The sequence below is a fragment of the Anastrepha obliqua genome, chromosome 6, assembly GCF_027943255.1.
Source record: "Anastrepha obliqua isolate idAnaObli1 chromosome 6, idAnaObli1_1.0, whole genome shotgun sequence".
NCBI classification, from domain to species: domain Eukaryota; kingdom Metazoa; phylum Arthropoda; class Insecta; order Diptera; family Tephritidae; genus Anastrepha; species Anastrepha obliqua.
Genome location: NC_072897.1, coordinates 10075271 through 10093156, shown reverse-complemented (window position 1 = coordinate 10093156; position 17886 = coordinate 10075271). Strand labels below are relative to the sequence as shown.

The window sequence follows — 17886 nt, the reverse complement described above, 5'->3', positions numbered from 1 at the left end:
GAGACACCCTTCTTGGAACTACTTTCTATATTACTTCGGGAGGGCCCAGAACGCCATCCATAAAGGACCAATTCTATTCACCCACGTTCAGGTCTACCACATTTGTAGCCAGCTTTCATGCTATTGGCTCGTCTTCTTGTGTCTCTATATGTGCGGTTTCGCTTTGTTGCATTGTGTTGAGGTCTATCTTCCCAGGTCTTTTTTTTTAGTACGTTCTCAATGCATTTCTTTGCCACATTTCAGCTGTCTTTGCGTTCAAGCATTTCGCTCATTATGTTGCTCGGCGCGATTGCACCAATGTGTCATCTGTCACAACTAGAAAACGTGTGTTCAGCATGGGATCGCTTACCTCACCCATGCGGTATAGGTAACTCCGGAAGTATCTGTGGCCCGGGAGGAACTGAGTTTAGAAGTAGTTCATTTCTCCCGTCACCCTTGCTGCTTTGGTAGCCGCATGCGGTATCTGGGTCCAGAAAGAAAGCCTGCAGTCAAGTTGAATACCAAAGTATTTTAGTACTTTTTGGGTCACTAAGGACGTGTACCTATTAGCATGCTGACCTCGGGTGGCATGTGACCTCGTGTCATAAGGAGGACTTCGGTTCTATGTCTGGCGAGTTCCAGGCCGTGGTTGCGCCAAGGGTTGATTTTCCGCGTCGGAAACCGTATTGCCTTGCTGACAATCCTCCTGCTCTCTCAACAGACTCTGCAGGTCTACGCTGTATGAATTTCTCAAACAATTTCTCGGCGCTGTCCAGCGTGCCAAGCGGACGCCAAGATGAGGGTTGGCTGGGTCGCTTTTACCCTTACTGATCAGCATCAGTTTCTGTATTTTACACAGCTTAGGGAAGACGCCTTGAGCGATGCATGCATTGTTAACGTCGAGCATCACATCTGGTCGGCTTTCAGCAACAAGTTTGAGAGCCTCAGCTGGGATGCCATCTGGGCCTAGAGCTTTGTTTATTTTGAGGCTTCTTCCCGCGGTTTTAAGCTCTTCCTCGGTGAAGAGGGGGAGCATCTCGTCACCTTGGGGGTCTCGGCCCCCACGCAGCATAGGGGTCGTGGAGAACAGTCTGCCCACTATTTTGATGATAGCATCACTGTCTAGATGTACGGTTGTGAAGTTGGCGCTTAGCTTTCCCGTTACAATTTTATAGCCCAGACCCCAAGGTTTGCTATTTAGATCCCTTCAAAGTTCCTCCCATTTTGCCTTCTTACTGGCAATGATCGCTTGCTTCAGCGCTTTTCGGAATTGTCTGAAATCAGTAGCTTCCGCCTATAATTCTATGCTTAGTCTGGCTCTGGTGTAGCTTAATCTACTACTGAAGAAGGTTCTTCTGAGGTCTGCGATCTCTGACGTCTACCAGTACACAGGTCGTCTTCTTGAGCGTAACCCCGCGTGGTGTGTCGTTGCGTCACAGCTGTTGGCAATGCGCTGCATCATTTCGCTTGCAAGCGAGCCAGCGTCACCACTTATGTGCGGCATGGAATTTGCATCAAAGTGATATAGAAACGTTTCAGTGTTCACTTTGGCCGTGTTCCATTTGCGAGCGCCCTCTGTTAAAGGTGTTGGGGTAGGGTCAGTTCGCGTACTGATCCGGAACGTGACATACTGATGGTCACTTCCAGTATATTCTTCCAGAACTTCCCACCCGTTTATTGCCCCAGCCAGACTATCAGTCACTAAGGTGATATCCGGCGTGGTGTGTTCACATCCTGGTCTCCTAAAAGTAGTAGCGTTTCCTGTGTTTGCCACTACAAACCCTAGTCTGGCAGCCATGTCTAGTATGTGTCTTCCCTGTGTGTTCGTAGTAGGGACGCCCCCCTCTACAGCCTTGGCGTTGAAGTCTCCGCCTACGATGAAGGGGCCACAAATTTCCCGAGCCTTATCTTCAGTTAGGTGCAGTTTCGTTCTAAACAGTCAACACTGTCGCTGGGGGTAAGGTAGCAGTTTAGCATTGTGAAGCGTTTATTTTGAAAGTATGTGTAGCAACGAGCGGCTCCGTGCTGCGTGACGGCGACAGCGCATCTGCTTGGTAGACAAAGTGCAGCCATTCCTGTTTCTTCTTCGAACCAGGTTCCCTTGGCAATCCGTCTGCTCGCTGATGATGATCGCATCTAGCTCCCTCTAGATAGCTATTTGTTCGAGCAGGACGTCTGCTCTGCGACTTATATGCATATTTGCCTGGAGTACTCTCATCACTTCTTAGCTAGACTTCATCCCCTTGACCCTGGCAGGTGTTCAGTGCGGTCGCGTTTCGCGTCTGCGCAGTGAACGCAATTGGGGACTGCTTTGTAGTCTTTTTTTTTGTGCCCTGGTTTCCCGCATCTGATGCACGTATCCCTTCTTTTAGAGCCACAGCAGTTTGCTTGTATGTGCCATATCCCAAGGCAGCGCTAGCATCTCTTAATTTGTCCACATAGACGCATCTTTGCTCGGATCTAGCTGATTTTTATATCGCCGATCTCGATTAGCTTCACGGCCCCTTCTGCAGATAGTATGAGGAAGGCACGTACTCGCTTCCGTGCGTTTTCCTGATGGACCTTACTTTAACTGACTCATCAGTCGAAATCTTCGCACGCGAGTCTTTCAGCACATCTATGCTATGGCCTTCTGCGGGTTTTATCACAACAGCTTCTGGCTTTGCGTGTTGTGTTCGTGGCTTGCTCCTTTTGCTTGCCATGGCTAGCTTATTCTTCGGCTTCTTTTGGTTGCCCTTTTTGGTAACTCTCTGCCAGCCTTCATCCGTTTTCTCTGGGTGTCCTTTTTTGTTCCCTGTGGGTCCATTTGCCCTGGATTTCTTACAGCTCTCAGGGGCAGTCGAACTGGTTGCCGTTCGTTTTGGGTTCGTCGTCGCAGAGGTGGAAGTATCCGTTATTTGTTGGGCAATGTACTAACGGGGGCTCGAGAGCGACCTTCCGTCTTCTGCTGCCTTCCACGAACGTCTGTAGTTCAGCGTTACATCTAACAGCTCAGCCATTTTGGATACTCCAGCTTTGACTTCATTGCTAGTGTTCTTTTGGCGTCTGAACGCCTGCTGCATAGACCTTATCACCAACTTACATTGGGAGATTGCATCTTCCTCCATCCTCCTCATGTTTTTATCAGCTGCAGCCGAGGAGACATTTCAATAGCGTCGATTGACGCGCTCTCTTTTGTGAGGATCGTTTCTGTATTGCCATTCGCTGGAATGGGATTTACGAGCCGTTCTGCCACTGCAAGAGTGCTGGTGGGCGTATACTGCGCTGATTTTAGCCCTCCAATGGTGGCATTGGAGGAATCCTTCATCGGAAAGCTGATGTTACTGTCCCCGTTGCCGTTTGCGGGGCTATCAGCTTGGAAATTTTTGAACGCAGTGCGGGCTTGTCCGGTTAGAACTGCATTAAAGCTTGGTGCGATCTTTGCCGGCGGGGATCTTAGTAGCAAACTACTTTTGCTGAAGACCACTCTTAGATCAGCATTATCATTTCGACTATCTCTAATTCCTTCATCTGTTTTTTGCTCGGTGGTTTGTTTTCTATTAAAGCTTTGGAGCTTAGTAATTTGTGTTGGATGTTCCTTTGATTACTTTACCATATAACTTGTTGTAGTCGTCGATTAAGTTTTTACATTATCTTTATCAATTTTTGATCATCCGACAATAATCGCTCTCTACGGGTTTTGCCGCTACCAAACGGTCTCCCATTTTTAAAAATCGGTTGAGAAAGTATTGCCCATTCATTTTCAATTGGGTTAAAGTTCGCTACCAAAAACTCTTTCGGCGTTCTTATGCCGGAAAATCGACTCCTCATTGAAATTGTCATGAAGAAACGTAATAAGTACTTCGTCTAGAAGTTCTATATATTTACTTGACACTATTCGTTTAAATTAAAAGGAAACACTTTTGGTCTTATATTTATAATTATTTCGTTTTGGAATAAAAGCGGAATAATTTCCATTATGAGATACCGTTTTAAACATTCAATCAACGGAACGGGACATTTTCTTATTATAGTTTTAATAGATATCACCATAATCACCTTGGTCTTATAACTTTTTCGTGTGGTGTATAATATGCGCATATTTGAAATCCATTACGGATGAAGGACAAAAATCTCACCAGGTGTAAAGTTATTGTAGAAAAGTTTAAAGTATTGTACTTATATGTACCTTGACGTTTATGAATTGTATGTGCCAAGTAAACTCATATTTTCTAATACAAAATTTGTGAGCGGTCCTAAAATGTAAAACTATTTAAATTATTTCTGATTGCTGGAGATACTATATATTATATAATTATTTTCATTACTTATGTACATCGCACCACCCATTTCGAATTTTCGTTTATTTATACCTAAAGTTGTTCTCATCCTCGAGTTCAACTTCAAACGCCATTTATCGTAAAAAGATCTGTATCATTTCTTGTTTTTGTTTACAATTACATATGTGCATATACATATGTATTCGTTTGAGCAAATCTCCCGAACTGGGTGCTTTAACGTTATGAGCATAGTAAGATTTTTAAATGGATTGTACAAAAATAATTATACACTAAATTGTTGAAACCCTAGAAGATCAAACTGGCACATATTCCGTAGAGAAACCCAGTTGAAACTTCAACACATAAATAAAACCAAACGTCAAGTGAAGACTTATATGAGAAAGTAGGAGCTTTCGAAGCTTCGTTGACGAAAGGGCTTGAAGCTTTATGTCCCGCCACATATGGCAAAAAACAACCTCCCCTACCTGGTGGAATGAAGATTTAAGTCAACTAAGGAAAATGACAAGAGAAATCTTCAACATATGACAAGTACTTCAAGCCCTACAAAGATTGCCTTAGGGAATACAAGAAAGCAATCAAAGATGCTCGGACAGAGACTTGGAGAGATTGTTGTAGCCGTCGTCCATCGAATCAACTAAAGATACGGCCGGACCAGGTAAGCTTTTATCCAAAGAACACTCCTGCCCTTCCTTTTTGAAGAAAGATAACGGAGAATGGACAAAATCCTCGGACGACACACCAGAATATCTTATAAATACACATTACCCAGGCAATACAGAATATGTATATTGAGAACATTAGTAGCAGTGTTCCAACGTCCAACCGGTTCTCCAATACAATCAATCACATCATATCCCAAGATAGAATATTGGGAAACTTGGAACCATACAAAACAGCGGGCCCAGACGGGATATTCCCAACCATGCTGTGGAACACTCGAGAAACGTCGATTCCTTTACTGGAGGTCTTTTTCAGAAAAAGCCTTATGCTAGGACATATTCCAAAAAGCTGGAGGCGGGTTAAACTGATTTTTATCCCCAAAGCTGGTAGACGCGGTCATGATACAGCGAAAGATTTCTGACCCATCAGCTTATCCTCCTTTATTCTCAAAACACTCGAGCGATTGTTGGATGTATATCTCAGGGACACAACGGTACTGTTCACCAAAAAAACCAAGGTACCAAAATTTAATCTATCAAAACTAAACGGCGTTAGTCTCGCGCTAACCCAAGAGGGCAAAATACCTAGGTGTTATCCTAAGCCCCAAATTCAGCTGGAAGTCCAACGTAGAGTAGAGGGTAAAGAAAGCGAATATAGCACTTTACACGTGTAAGAGAATGATAGGTAAAAAATGGGGTATCCAACCAAAATTAACCAATTGGTCCTACACAGCCATTGTAAGGCCAATACTAACATATGCGGCACTAGTCTGGTGGCCTGCAACAGAAAAGAAATACAACAAAACTAAGCTGAACAAAATACAAAGAACAGCGTGTATCTTAACTACAGGAGCGCTAAGCACCAGTCCTACTGAAGCGCTCAATATACTAACTCATCTGCTACCATTAGATTTACACATTAAAACAATCGCTACTTGCAGCGCGGTGAGACTCAGAGGCATAGAAAGCTGGACAACAAGGTCGTACGGTCACAGTAAGATCCTCCTAAAAGCACTCTCGCTGCTCATAAACAGATCAGACTACACTGTCCCCGACCTTAACTTCAAGAAAGACTTTACGGTACGTTTTCCGCCGAGAAACGAATGGAGCAAAGGTAAGGCGATTGGAAGATCCGATATCGAAATCTATACCGATGGTTCTAGGATGAACTGAGGGGAGAGAGCTGGCTTCCATTCGGAGCCGCTCAACCTATCTCAGTCAATACGTCCTCCTGACTATGCCAGCGTGTTCCAGGCAGACCTGTTAGCGATCAGAGGAGCATGCAAATCACTAAAACTCTACAAGGAAGTTGGTGCAAGAGTAGCTATCTTCTCAGACAGTCAAGCAGCTATAAAGGCCTTGGACTCATCGAAGCTAGTCTTACAGTGTAGAGAGGAGCTGGAAATGCTTAGTCATTGGCTTGAAATCACTCTGATATAGGTTCCCGGTCACAGGAACATACAGGGTAATGAGATAGCGGATGAGCTAGCAAGAAAAGGTTCGACACTAGAAATAGCAGAGGCGGTGGTAGTCTCCACCCCACTCAACACAATAAAAGCATCCATTGCTTCTCACCGAGAGAAGATGGAAGCAACTAACTACATGTATTACAAAAAAAAAAACACATGGCCGTCATACAAAATCCAAAGGACGAATGATCTGTTAGGATGCTCTCGGCCAAACATCTCACGCATCACTGCAACCTTACAGGCCATTGGAAGGCAGGGGATCATGCAACTAGACTCAACCTACCCTTGAATCCTATCTGTAGAAGCTGTCGAGCGGAAGGAGCGAAGGAAAGCCTTTTCCACTACTTATGTGAATGTCCAGGGCTAGCTAGGGCACGACTCCGCTCCTTTGGTAAGCCTTTCTTGCAGAAAATTAATGAGATCTCAGACATCGAGATAAAGAATTTGTTGCTATACTTGGACCTCACTAAATAAATCTGACTTAGAACAAAAAAAAGAAAAAACAAACAAACATCATTAAACGATGTCGGTGGTACTAACTACGATCATTAACTACGGTCACTAATTACGATTATTTCAGTGGAAATACTCAACCACTTCAACAGCAACAAGACTAAATTGTTTAAAATTCATTGAGAAAACAATAAATCCTTACATGATTTTCTTTAATTGCTGAAATGCTGAAAGAGTTACAAATTGCAGAGGTATGTTTGCCAGTGGTTGTAGAAAAATTAACACAATTTTCTTTCTTTTATTTAAATATGCATATTTGTATTAAGTATAATTGTTAAATATTTAAATAAACGAATTTAAATTAATTCGAATTATATTGGGAAAGAAAAATACAAAACTTTTTGGTTTTCTCTGAAAATACAAACACAAACAAAAATAAGGGTATAGAAAATGAAGAGAGAAGAAACTTTACTGATGCATAATATATTTTTCTCTGCTTTGTTTGAATATGTAGGACTTTCAAGTAACTAAAGTACCTATACCTATTGTGAATGTGCTTAGTGGCATATTTCCAATTTTTTATTTTACACAGTGATAAAGATAATTTTTTTTATTTGAGGTCATATGAATTCTTATAAAAAATTCTTTGTAACCATTAGATAAACATTTCTAATGTTTTTTTTTACAGATTTATTTTTAAGTATTTGGTCAATGAAAATTTCTGAATAATTCCATATTTACAGGATTAATCCGATATTGGAAATGTGTGCGTTTCATTTTTCTGAATTTCGTGCTTTAATATATAGAGCCCGATTCTTATTCCAAATTTCCATCTTCGGCTCTTTCGAATAGTCCTAATATATACATTATATACATATACATTAATATTCACAATGGATTCAAATCACATCTAATTCATTAAGAGTGGAACCAAAAATATGCCCATTAAATTCTAAATGCTTTAAAAATGCTTTTAATCTTTAAGGCCATTTTAAATTTTATATAAAGTGCATTTAATAAATATAACGTAGAAACTTATTGACAAGTTTTGACAATTTTTTTGTTTTTTATTAAATTTTAGTTTTTATTAAAAATCAATATTAATTTATTAATATGGAATTATGTAAAATATGCTGAAATATGCATTTGTTGCAAAATACGCTCTAAGAAATAGGTAAAATTTCATATATTTTTTTGAAAACGTGGTCACATATCATAACCTTGTTGCTAGCTGTCGTGAACTGGAACTTTTTTCAGTTGCCTTGTTCGAAACAAAGAACATAATTTCTAACTGTAAAGAAATCGGTTTTGGTTTGCAAAATACATCGGTGATGTGTTTTTGCTAAGTACAATGCGATTTCTCTATATTAATATAACTCCAAGTAAATAAATTGGGATTGTACTTGTACAGTTGGATCTGTGTTACGGCACCTTAACAATTTTATATACCGATCTCGTTTGGTTCCTACATAATATTTTATTAAAAAAAACACTAAACTTAAAGTACTTGACGCAAAGAAATTTGCACATACATAAGTAATAGGTTTTTTACTTTCTTTGTTTTTATTCTTTAATATCTAAGAAATCTTATATTATATATAAAAATGGAGACGTTTTTTTGTGTTCGTTAGTCGCCGATTCACGCTTAAACGCATTCACCGATTTCAATCAAACTTTCACAGATCATTGGTGGTTAGATGGTTAGATGGTTTATGTGAAAGAATTTAAAGAAGTCGGTAAAAGTATGCGTGCGTTGTGTAAGTGTGAAAAATACAATATTTGCGTGTTTCCCTTATACGGACATTACGTATACGGAATGAGAATACACGCAAATGAATAGAATATACACAGACATGAATAACATTGTTTCGATGTCGAGTGACGTATGCGACTGTATTATTCGTAACGCAATAGTTGTCCTCTCTTTTCTTTCCTTTTTATGCATGCGTGACACGGCATCAAAGCACATTGCTTTTTTTTTAAGTGGAAAAATATTTTGAGCTTCATTTGAACGTTTTATGATTTAGATAAAATAAAAATTCGTTAAATATATTTGATTCCATTAATAACCAAAAGCCTGTATTTTTCGAAGCTCAAAGTTTTTGGACAAATATTGAAACGTTTACTTAAATTAAATTTTAATACATATATATAAATGCGCAAATGTAAAAGTTTAGACGGATTTAAAATATACGAAATTATTCAGCGGTTGAATCCATACATTTTTTGAAATCCATCATATGGATCGACAGTCGCCATAAATGTTCTTTTAAAAAATAAAATGTGTTAATTTGATGGTAGCTCGAGTATTAAGATCAGGTTTCTATTAGTATAACTTTGTTCATGAGTTTGCGTAATTTTTTTGTGGTGAAAGTCTAAAACCAAGAAAAGAAAACGCGAAAGCCGACGAGAAAAATGTAAAAAATAAATCCTCCTGTATGTATATATACTCGAAAAAGTTATGCTAACACTTTTTTCATGCATTTAGGTAGACAATTTTATATGGGCAAACGTACGTTTACGAGATAAATGCCTAAAAGCAGGTATAACTAAAATGGCGCTCTCAGGGATTTCTGTTACAATACTTCTGTAAATTCCATGCTCCAAGTGTTCGAGCATTGGTATAGCGCTGAAGACAAATGCTCAGGATATAATACAAAAATGCATATTTACTTGATTTCACATAGTAATATTATCATTGTTAAAAGAGAACAAGTTTGTATTAGGTAATAATTAAATAATGCAACCTTATGTGCTGCTTTGACGAGTGGGAAACCCAAAATAAATAATTATATTTGTATGTGTGTTTAACAGAGTTGGATTATTTTGTGAGTGTAAGCAGTTTCAAAGTCAAAGAGTAGTTGCAACATTAAAAAGTACCTGAAACACATTTTCATTTAACAACTAAAATAGCAAATATGAGTGTGTTTTTCATTGTTGTTTTTTTTTTTTGGGGAAAAAATTTATAAAAATAAAATATATTGTGCGTAAAATTTTAATAATAAATGAAAATAAAAAAACGGTGGTTTCGTTGTTGTTGTTAGCTATTGTAATGCACATTGTAAGTTTTTCATGTTTTTTTGATTAAATTCATTACTTTTCAATTATTTTGTTTTAACTTATTGGAAATCAACTTATGCGGCCAAAAGAATTAGAAATTTAATTTCAACAATAGAAAAAAGAAAATTATATTACTTACTGGAATGGGAAGAGTTTTGCAACAATCCAAATTAATTGTGTGGGATGAATGTAGAATGGCACATAAAAAATGAGTGGAAGCATTGGATAGAACTTTGAAAGATTTACGTAATAATCAAGAAATATTTGGTGGTGCTTTAATATTATTATCTGGTGATTTTCGTCAAACTTTGCCAGTAATTCCCCGTTCAACACCAGCAGGTGAATTAAAAGCATGTTTAAAGACATCCCATTTATGGAGGCACGTAAAAACTTTGACTTTGAAAACAAATCTGCGAGTTTATTTGCAAAATTATGCATGGGCTGACGAATTTTCAAGACAACTTCTGAAGATAGGAAATGGACAAATTCCTATTGATGCTGCTATTGGCTTAATCACTTTGCCAGATAATTTTTGTAATTTCGCACACACAAAACAAGAATTAGTTTCAAGTGTTTTTCCAAATATTGCGCAAAATTATCAAAATCACAATTGGTTAGCTGAAAGAGCTGCGAAAAATAAGGATGTTGATCAATTGAATGCGAATATTTTAAATGATGTGCCTGGTGAGATTGTAACATTTAAATCAATTGATACAGTTATAAATCAAGATGACGCTGTAAATTATCCAACAGAATTTTTAAATTCCTTGGACTTACCTGGACTACCGGCTCATCGCTTACAATTGAAAGTTGGTGCACCAATTATTTTACTTAGCAGATTAGCAGGCAAAAAGGTCATTAATAATATTATTGAAGCAACAATTTTAAAAGGAAAATTCAAAGGTGAAGGCGTATTCCGCCGATTCCACCAGATTTAGCTCTTGACTTCAAAAGATTGCAATTTCCAATACGTCTTGCATTTGCAATGACAATAAACAAAGCACAAGGACAATCGCTGGAATTATGCGGAATTGACTTAGAATATCCATGCTTCTCCCACGGACAATTATATGTATCATGTTCGCGTGTAGGAAAGCCATCAATTCTGTTTATTTATACCACAACTCAGGGCAAAACAAAAAATGTAGTTTACGAAAAGGCTTTGCGTTAGTTTAAGTTTAAAATTAACATTAATTTTATATTGTAAAAAAAAGAATAAATACACATAGGGTGAATCTAAATCGAGTGTTCATTATTCATTTCTAATTTTGATATGCCTAGCGAGGCAGGCAGAGGGTCCGCTAGTGTGTGTATAAAAAATAAGAACAATTAATTGACTGAAGTAAAAAACGGAAAATATGTTTTAAAATATTATTATAGTTAAAATTTAGTTGTAAATTAGATAATTACGAGTAACAATTTGCAAAATGTTCAGTTTAAAATAACATTATTAAAATAGTTTTAAACAAGAGTAACAGAAAATCGTCCGGTTATAATGGTTTTTTCAGTTTGTTTCTACTGAACTAGAACATCAAAATTTTATCAGCTTGACTTTGTATTTCATTTCCGATTCACACTTTCCACTAAATGTCCACATATGTTGAATCATAATAAAGTACGACGACTTTGAATTGCATATGAACAGTTCCAAATGAGCCAACTTCCAACAGGTAGAACAGTATGTTTTCATGAATATTCAAATACAAGGCACTTTGTACCAAATTTACTAAAATATTCAAATCGACATTCGTGTTTATGGTACATTTGGAGAAATCGGAATTTCCAAATTCCTTCGTTTCTTTTGCTTATGGCTATTAAGAAAGCATAGGTAGGTATATAATTTTTTCTGTTTAATCTTAAAGCTTTGTCTCACAGTTATGCGAATTTTATCTCCACTCTTCAATTTTTAGCAGCATACGAGTTTATTAAAATCAGTTGTCCATAAGACTCCTCATATGCTTCTTTAAAGGCTTATATTTATCTAATGAATCCCCCGATATGAAGCTGGCCCAAAGTAAACAAAACCAATTTTAGCTTTAGAAATTATTTCTTCAGCGTTATACTGCATTCCTTTTTCTCTTATTGCGACAAAAATTAATTCTATTGGGAGAGTTGTAATATTCTTGAATAAAGAAAGGAAAGCTTTTGGTTGCTAAAATATACTTATACAGGGTGGGCCATATAGCGTTTGCTCTTTGAACCACCTATTTTTTTGAGAATGGTAACACAAATGACATGTCAAATGTGTTCATAATTTACTTAAAGGTTTAACATTTACGAAATGGGACGCTATACGCTTTAACAAAATTGGGAAATATTGAAAACCTATTTCCAAAGTGGTGAGTCTTCTTCTTCTTCCGCGGTTACAGTAAATGGCGAGCGTTACCGTGACATGCTCAACGAGTTTTTGTTTCCAAAAATTGAAGAGGATGACATGGACGACATTTGGTTTCAACAGGACGGTGCAACTTGTCACACTGCCAAAGTTACACTCGAACTTTTGGCTACCGTTTTTGAATTCCGATATCAATTGGCCGCCTCGGAGCTGTGACTTAAGCCCGTTGGACTATTTTTTGTGGAGAGCCGTTAAGGACAAATGCTATGCGAACCATCCAGAAACGATTGATGCTTTAAAACACGAAATCGAAGTTGCCATTCATGAAATTGGAGCCCAAACAATCGAAAATATGCTTAAAAATTGGGTTGATCGAATGGCCCACTGTAACGCCAGTCGTGACAGTCATTTGAACGATATTATTTTTTATTCAAAAATGACAATGTTCAATCTTTAAAATAAAAATAAAAAAGTTTGAAAAAATATTGATTAGTTTTTTTTTATAGCCGATTCAAAAAGCAAATTTTACATGGCCCACCCTATATATATATGTAGAATAATATATGTATAATTGGCGCTTACACTCTTTTTGGGTGTTTGGCAGAGCTCCCCCTCCTATTTGTGGCGTGCGTCTTGAAGTTGTGTCCCAAATGGAGGGACCTACAGTTTAAAGCTGACTCCGAACGTCAAATGCTTTTTCATGACACAAATACACTTACATATTATACTTTTTTATTATATAATTATAGATTTGTTAAACATTTTCTATTGAATAAATCAGCATTTATGCATGTGCATAAACTGGCTTCGATGCCAAGACTTGCTGCAATTATATACATATGTTAGTACAAGTAAATGATATTGACTGGTTTTTTTTCGATTCTGCAAAATTGCGACTGAGAGCCACTGATATTTGTATGTGTGTAGTATGATCTTAAGAAAAACGAGATAAATATTTATATAAAAATATATATATATAAATATATATACATAAATATATACATATATATTAATTTTGGGGAGTTTTAGGGTCCGTTTAAAGAAGTAAAAAAGCCAAGTGGCAAGAGTATTTCATTTTTTAAGAATTGCAATTTTGACTAACAAACTGTTTGTTAACAAATTAAAAAATATTCAAAATCGAAATAAAATAACTACAAAATTTGAAAGGGATAATCAATCGGCCTGAGGGTTAAATATGTGCTGAAAAAAGCGAAATTGTGTTTACCGTCCCAAAAATATATTTTTCCGGCTTAAAAGTACTCTTTCAAAGCATTTTCTGAAATTTGTCCACTATATTTGGCTTTGCTATAATAATTGAGTCACATGTATATACTACACATACACTAGCACATTGATTTACGTATTCTTAAAAATGTATATGCATTAGAGATTTTGTAAACATTGCAGTGCAAAATTTTGTTTTCTACCTAGAATTCTCTGTTCAAAGGCGACGTTAACACTTTTCATTTGCAGATATTACGAAACGGGATCTATTAAGCCACGAGCGATAGGTGGATCAAAGCCACGTGTTGCTACAACTCCTGTCGTACAAAAAATCGCGGATTACAAGCGCGAATGTCCGAGCATTTTCGCCTGGGAGATACGTGATCGATTATTATCGGAGCAAATTTGCAACAGCGATAACATACCAAGTGTAAGTATAATACAATATAATACATGAGAAAGAAAAAAGTGAAGAAGTAAAAACCCTTTCATAATTAGGAATCTTATTTAAAAAACCACTTTTTTTCAAAGTTTGATGTTTTGTCCATTTGTACGTATTCTTGAAAATAATGTTCATCACTAGCCATCAACTTTTTTGTTGTTCTTTTTCGCGGGATTTGCGCCGTCTTTTGGCGCTTATAAATACATACATGCATACTAGGGTGGCAGTTATTTTGCAAGATTACACTGTGGTACAAAAAAAAAAGTTGCAAAAAAACTTTGGATCGGATATGGTGAGGGTTGTAGCTTATGAAAAACTGAAAATAATGGTATAGTTGAAATTTCCAATACACCCCCAAAATCTCATTTTATGGCCATAAAACCGTTTTTCAGTAGGTTGATATGAACAATCACTCCTAACTTCGCCAATTTCCATCCGATTTCGAATTTGCTTTTTTAGTTCGAAAGAACAAAAACAAGCCTTTTTGACAGTGTGTTAACATTTTTTCTGAAATGACAACTGACGAGACTGTAGACGGAAGTATTTGGAATTTTTTTATTTTTTCTCCATTTTTTCGACTTTGACATAATTTTTACGATATTATCCGATACTGAGGGTTTTTTTTAGTACACTACTGTTATAGTAAATTTAATTTTGCGTCAAATGAGCTATATTTGACTGTAATTGAATTAAAATTAATAGAGTTGTGTGGGTTTTAAGATTTTTTCTTTTTTTACTACGAGATTTGGTATGCGTTTCGAAGCATGAAAATAATAACAAGTGCCATTATAAACGCATAATATTTATTGGAGTATTGCGCAGTGCAGCACTGTACGGTATGGTACGGTGCAGTACACAACGGCACTGGTTCCAAACTTAAAAATGCATTGGAAACGGCCCTTTGGAGTTTAGTATGGTACGGTACATTTGTCATTTCTTCATCAGTTTTGAATACTTCTCTGTAAGAAATTCGATCATCATCATTCATCTGAAGTCGTCATCAACTAAATTCCATTGTTTAAATCGAGAAGCGAGCGTTTCAGATTGTCTTCCCGATAGAAGTATGTAAATCAGGAGAAAGATCCTGAAAATCTGAATTTGATACAATGCCTCGTTCTGAAAACTTAGAACCAGACGGAAAGTACTCTTCATCATCAGGTTTATTGTTATCAGTTTGATCATCATCAGCAATGAGTTGAACTTCCTTCAGTTCATGACCTGCAGTTGAGTCAATCATATCGTCCAAGACTACGGGGTTCTTAACAGTTGCAACATCAGCATACTTTATGTGCTTTCGAGTTTTATAATGATGACCGTTTACGTCCGTTTTACAAAAATAACAATCATCTGGTTTATGATAAGGCTGATGATGCCATATCATCGGAGAATATTGAGAAATTTGACTTTTCTGGCAACGTTTTGATTTATATCTTTTGAATTTCAATGAAACAAACAATAAAACTTTGACGTTTTAATAAGGTTAAATTATAATAACAAACTTCTTTTGTTAATCAATGTACAGTGTGAACTTTGGCACACTTGGGAGCTTTTCCATATTTCTATTGAAAAAAATGTGCTATAATATGTCAGATATTTTCGTAAGTTCTAACCAGTTCTGTTGTATGCAGTACAGTGTACTCTTATGTATTCATATATACTCCAATAAATATTACGTATCTATAATAACGCATCAAAACACGTCCTTATTCCCATTTAGCGTAAGCTATACCAACATTCCAAATTAGTAAAAAAAAAAACAAAAAATCTTAAAACTCGCACAACTCTACTAATTTTAATTCAATTACAGTCAAATATAGCTCATTTGACGCAAAATTAAATTTACTATAACAGTAGAGTACTAAAAAAAATCCTCAATATCGGATAATATCGTAAAAATTATGTCAAAGTCGAAAAAATAGAGAAAAAATAAAAAAATTCCAAATACTTCCGTCTACAGTCTCGTCAGTTGTCATTTCAGAAAAAATGTTAACACACTGTCAAAAAGGCTTGTTTTTGTTCTTTCGAACTAAAAAGGCAAATTCGAAATCGGATGGAAATTGGCGAAGTTAGGAGTGATTGTTCATATCAACCTACTGAAAAACGGTTTTATGGCCATAAAATGAGATTTTGGGGTGTATTGGAAATTTCAACTATACCATTATTTTCAGTTTTTCATAAGCTACAACCCTCACCATGTCCGATCCAAAGTTTTTTTGCAACTTTTTTTTTTGTACCACAGTGTTATTTTTTTATTGGTGCTACCCCCCAGATTGGTTCCTTTATATATAAAAATGGTGGAAAAAAGTTTGAAGTAAATCTGGTAAGTGGAAAGTGTGCCCCCGGGCCTTCAAAGTTTCAAAAAACCCGAAAATTCTTCGTATAAGTACTAGTAGTAAGTAAAGTAGCCGGGCACTTAGTTTATCACATTACAATGATAATTCAAATTATTACGCTTAAAAAAAATATATTCAATGCAGAATCTACCAAGTCGTTCGACACTTGCTTTTTGACAACTCTGTCAAAAATTTTCCATTTTTCTTCAATTTCTGAATTACAAAAACAAAACGGAAGTTAAAATATGTGAGATAACTTATCAACTGATCACATTTTGAAATTCGAAATGAAAATAGATTTCTTCAAATAGATTTCCGCGCATAAAAAGTTGGGTTCGCGTTTTGACTAACGTACACATCGTGTCTTGGATAATATCAATATCAAAAACTAGTACTAGTATCAAATAAAGTAGGCGCGCATTTCGTTTCTGAAATAACAACGGCAATTCAAATTTTTATGGCTAAAAAAGTTTTGTATTGAAGTTTTAAAAAAAAATCATTAGTTGCGTACAACATTTGAAGTGCAGACATTCGGTAGTACAACGTCGCGACCTCTATTACGAGAAAAAGTTTATCTGCTCGGGTATTATTCAAATGAAATTTTTGGAAACAAACTTCCATCTGTAAAACAAACGTTACAATTTTTTTTTTAATTTACGGGTGTGTAAGTTAACAATACGAGGCAGTGCTTCACTAGCTGCGCGGGAAGTGATGATATATTGGGAGAAAGCCCGAATTCCGACGCAAGAACTTAAGAACTGTATACCAAAGTTAGAAGGTCTCTATCAGCAGTGGCGGCAACTTCAAAAGCATGCTGCAAGAACGTCGATGGATCATAAGAAAAAAGAAAAAGAATTCGTTGAAAAACTCGAGGATCTCTTCGATATTGCACACGCCAATGCATTGAATATCATATCCATTGAAGAAGATAAGCAGTTCTTAAACAATCAGTGGATGAAGGGACGCCCGGGGTTTATGTATGGAATTGATTACCAGCTAAGTGCGAAAGAGACTCGAGTTTCTGAGCGAAAATTATGAGAGGAGAAGAGAACAGAACGAAGCAATAATGAAGTTTTTCAATTGAGTAAGTATTTATCTTCATCTTCTCTAGCTACCTATTTAACATGAATATTTATGTATATCGAACTAAATCGTACTTATATTGTCAATACTATTTCTAGCTCAATCTGATATACTGATGGCGTCGAGTTCAAGCAGCGGAGAAGATTTAGAAGCGCGTGCTTCAGAGGAAATTCCGCATTGCTCAAAACATTTGTCTGTACCAGCAAAACAAAAAAGAAGACGACAAATAATAATAACTCTTAAGCTTGCTGCTGCTTTGGATAAATGCAAGATCAGTGACAGGAATGCAGTTCATATTCTTATAGCTACACTTGAAGCCCTTGGTCAAGAAGTGGAGAAATTCATTCAATTCTCGTGAGAAACTCCGCGAAAAGAAAACTATCGAAATCAAAAATATCTTTAAGGATAAGGAATTGCCTGCCGCTACGATACATTGGGATAGTAAATTACTGCCATCACTAACCGGTAAAGAGACAGTAGACCGACTTCCTGTTATTCTTTCAAATTGCGGTGCTGATCAACTTCTTGGTGTACCTGCATTGCAATCAGGGAGTGGAAAAGAACAGGCA

At 36.7% G+C, this 17886-nt stretch overlaps 1 protein-coding gene across 1 annotated transcript in view; it reads left to right on the top strand.

Moving 5' to 3' along the window:
• Positions 1–17272, top strand: part of LOC129250104 (paired box protein Pax-6-like) — a 55484-nt gene extending 38212 nt beyond the window's left edge. The window contains exons 2-3 of the mRNA XM_054889745.1: positions 13709–13889; positions 17006–17272. Of these exons, the coding sequence (XP_054745720.1) occupies positions 13709–13889; positions 17006–17272 (448 nt within the window). The remainder of the gene's footprint in view (positions 1–13708; positions 13890–17005) is intronic.
• Positions 17273–17886: the final 614 nt, after the last annotated feature.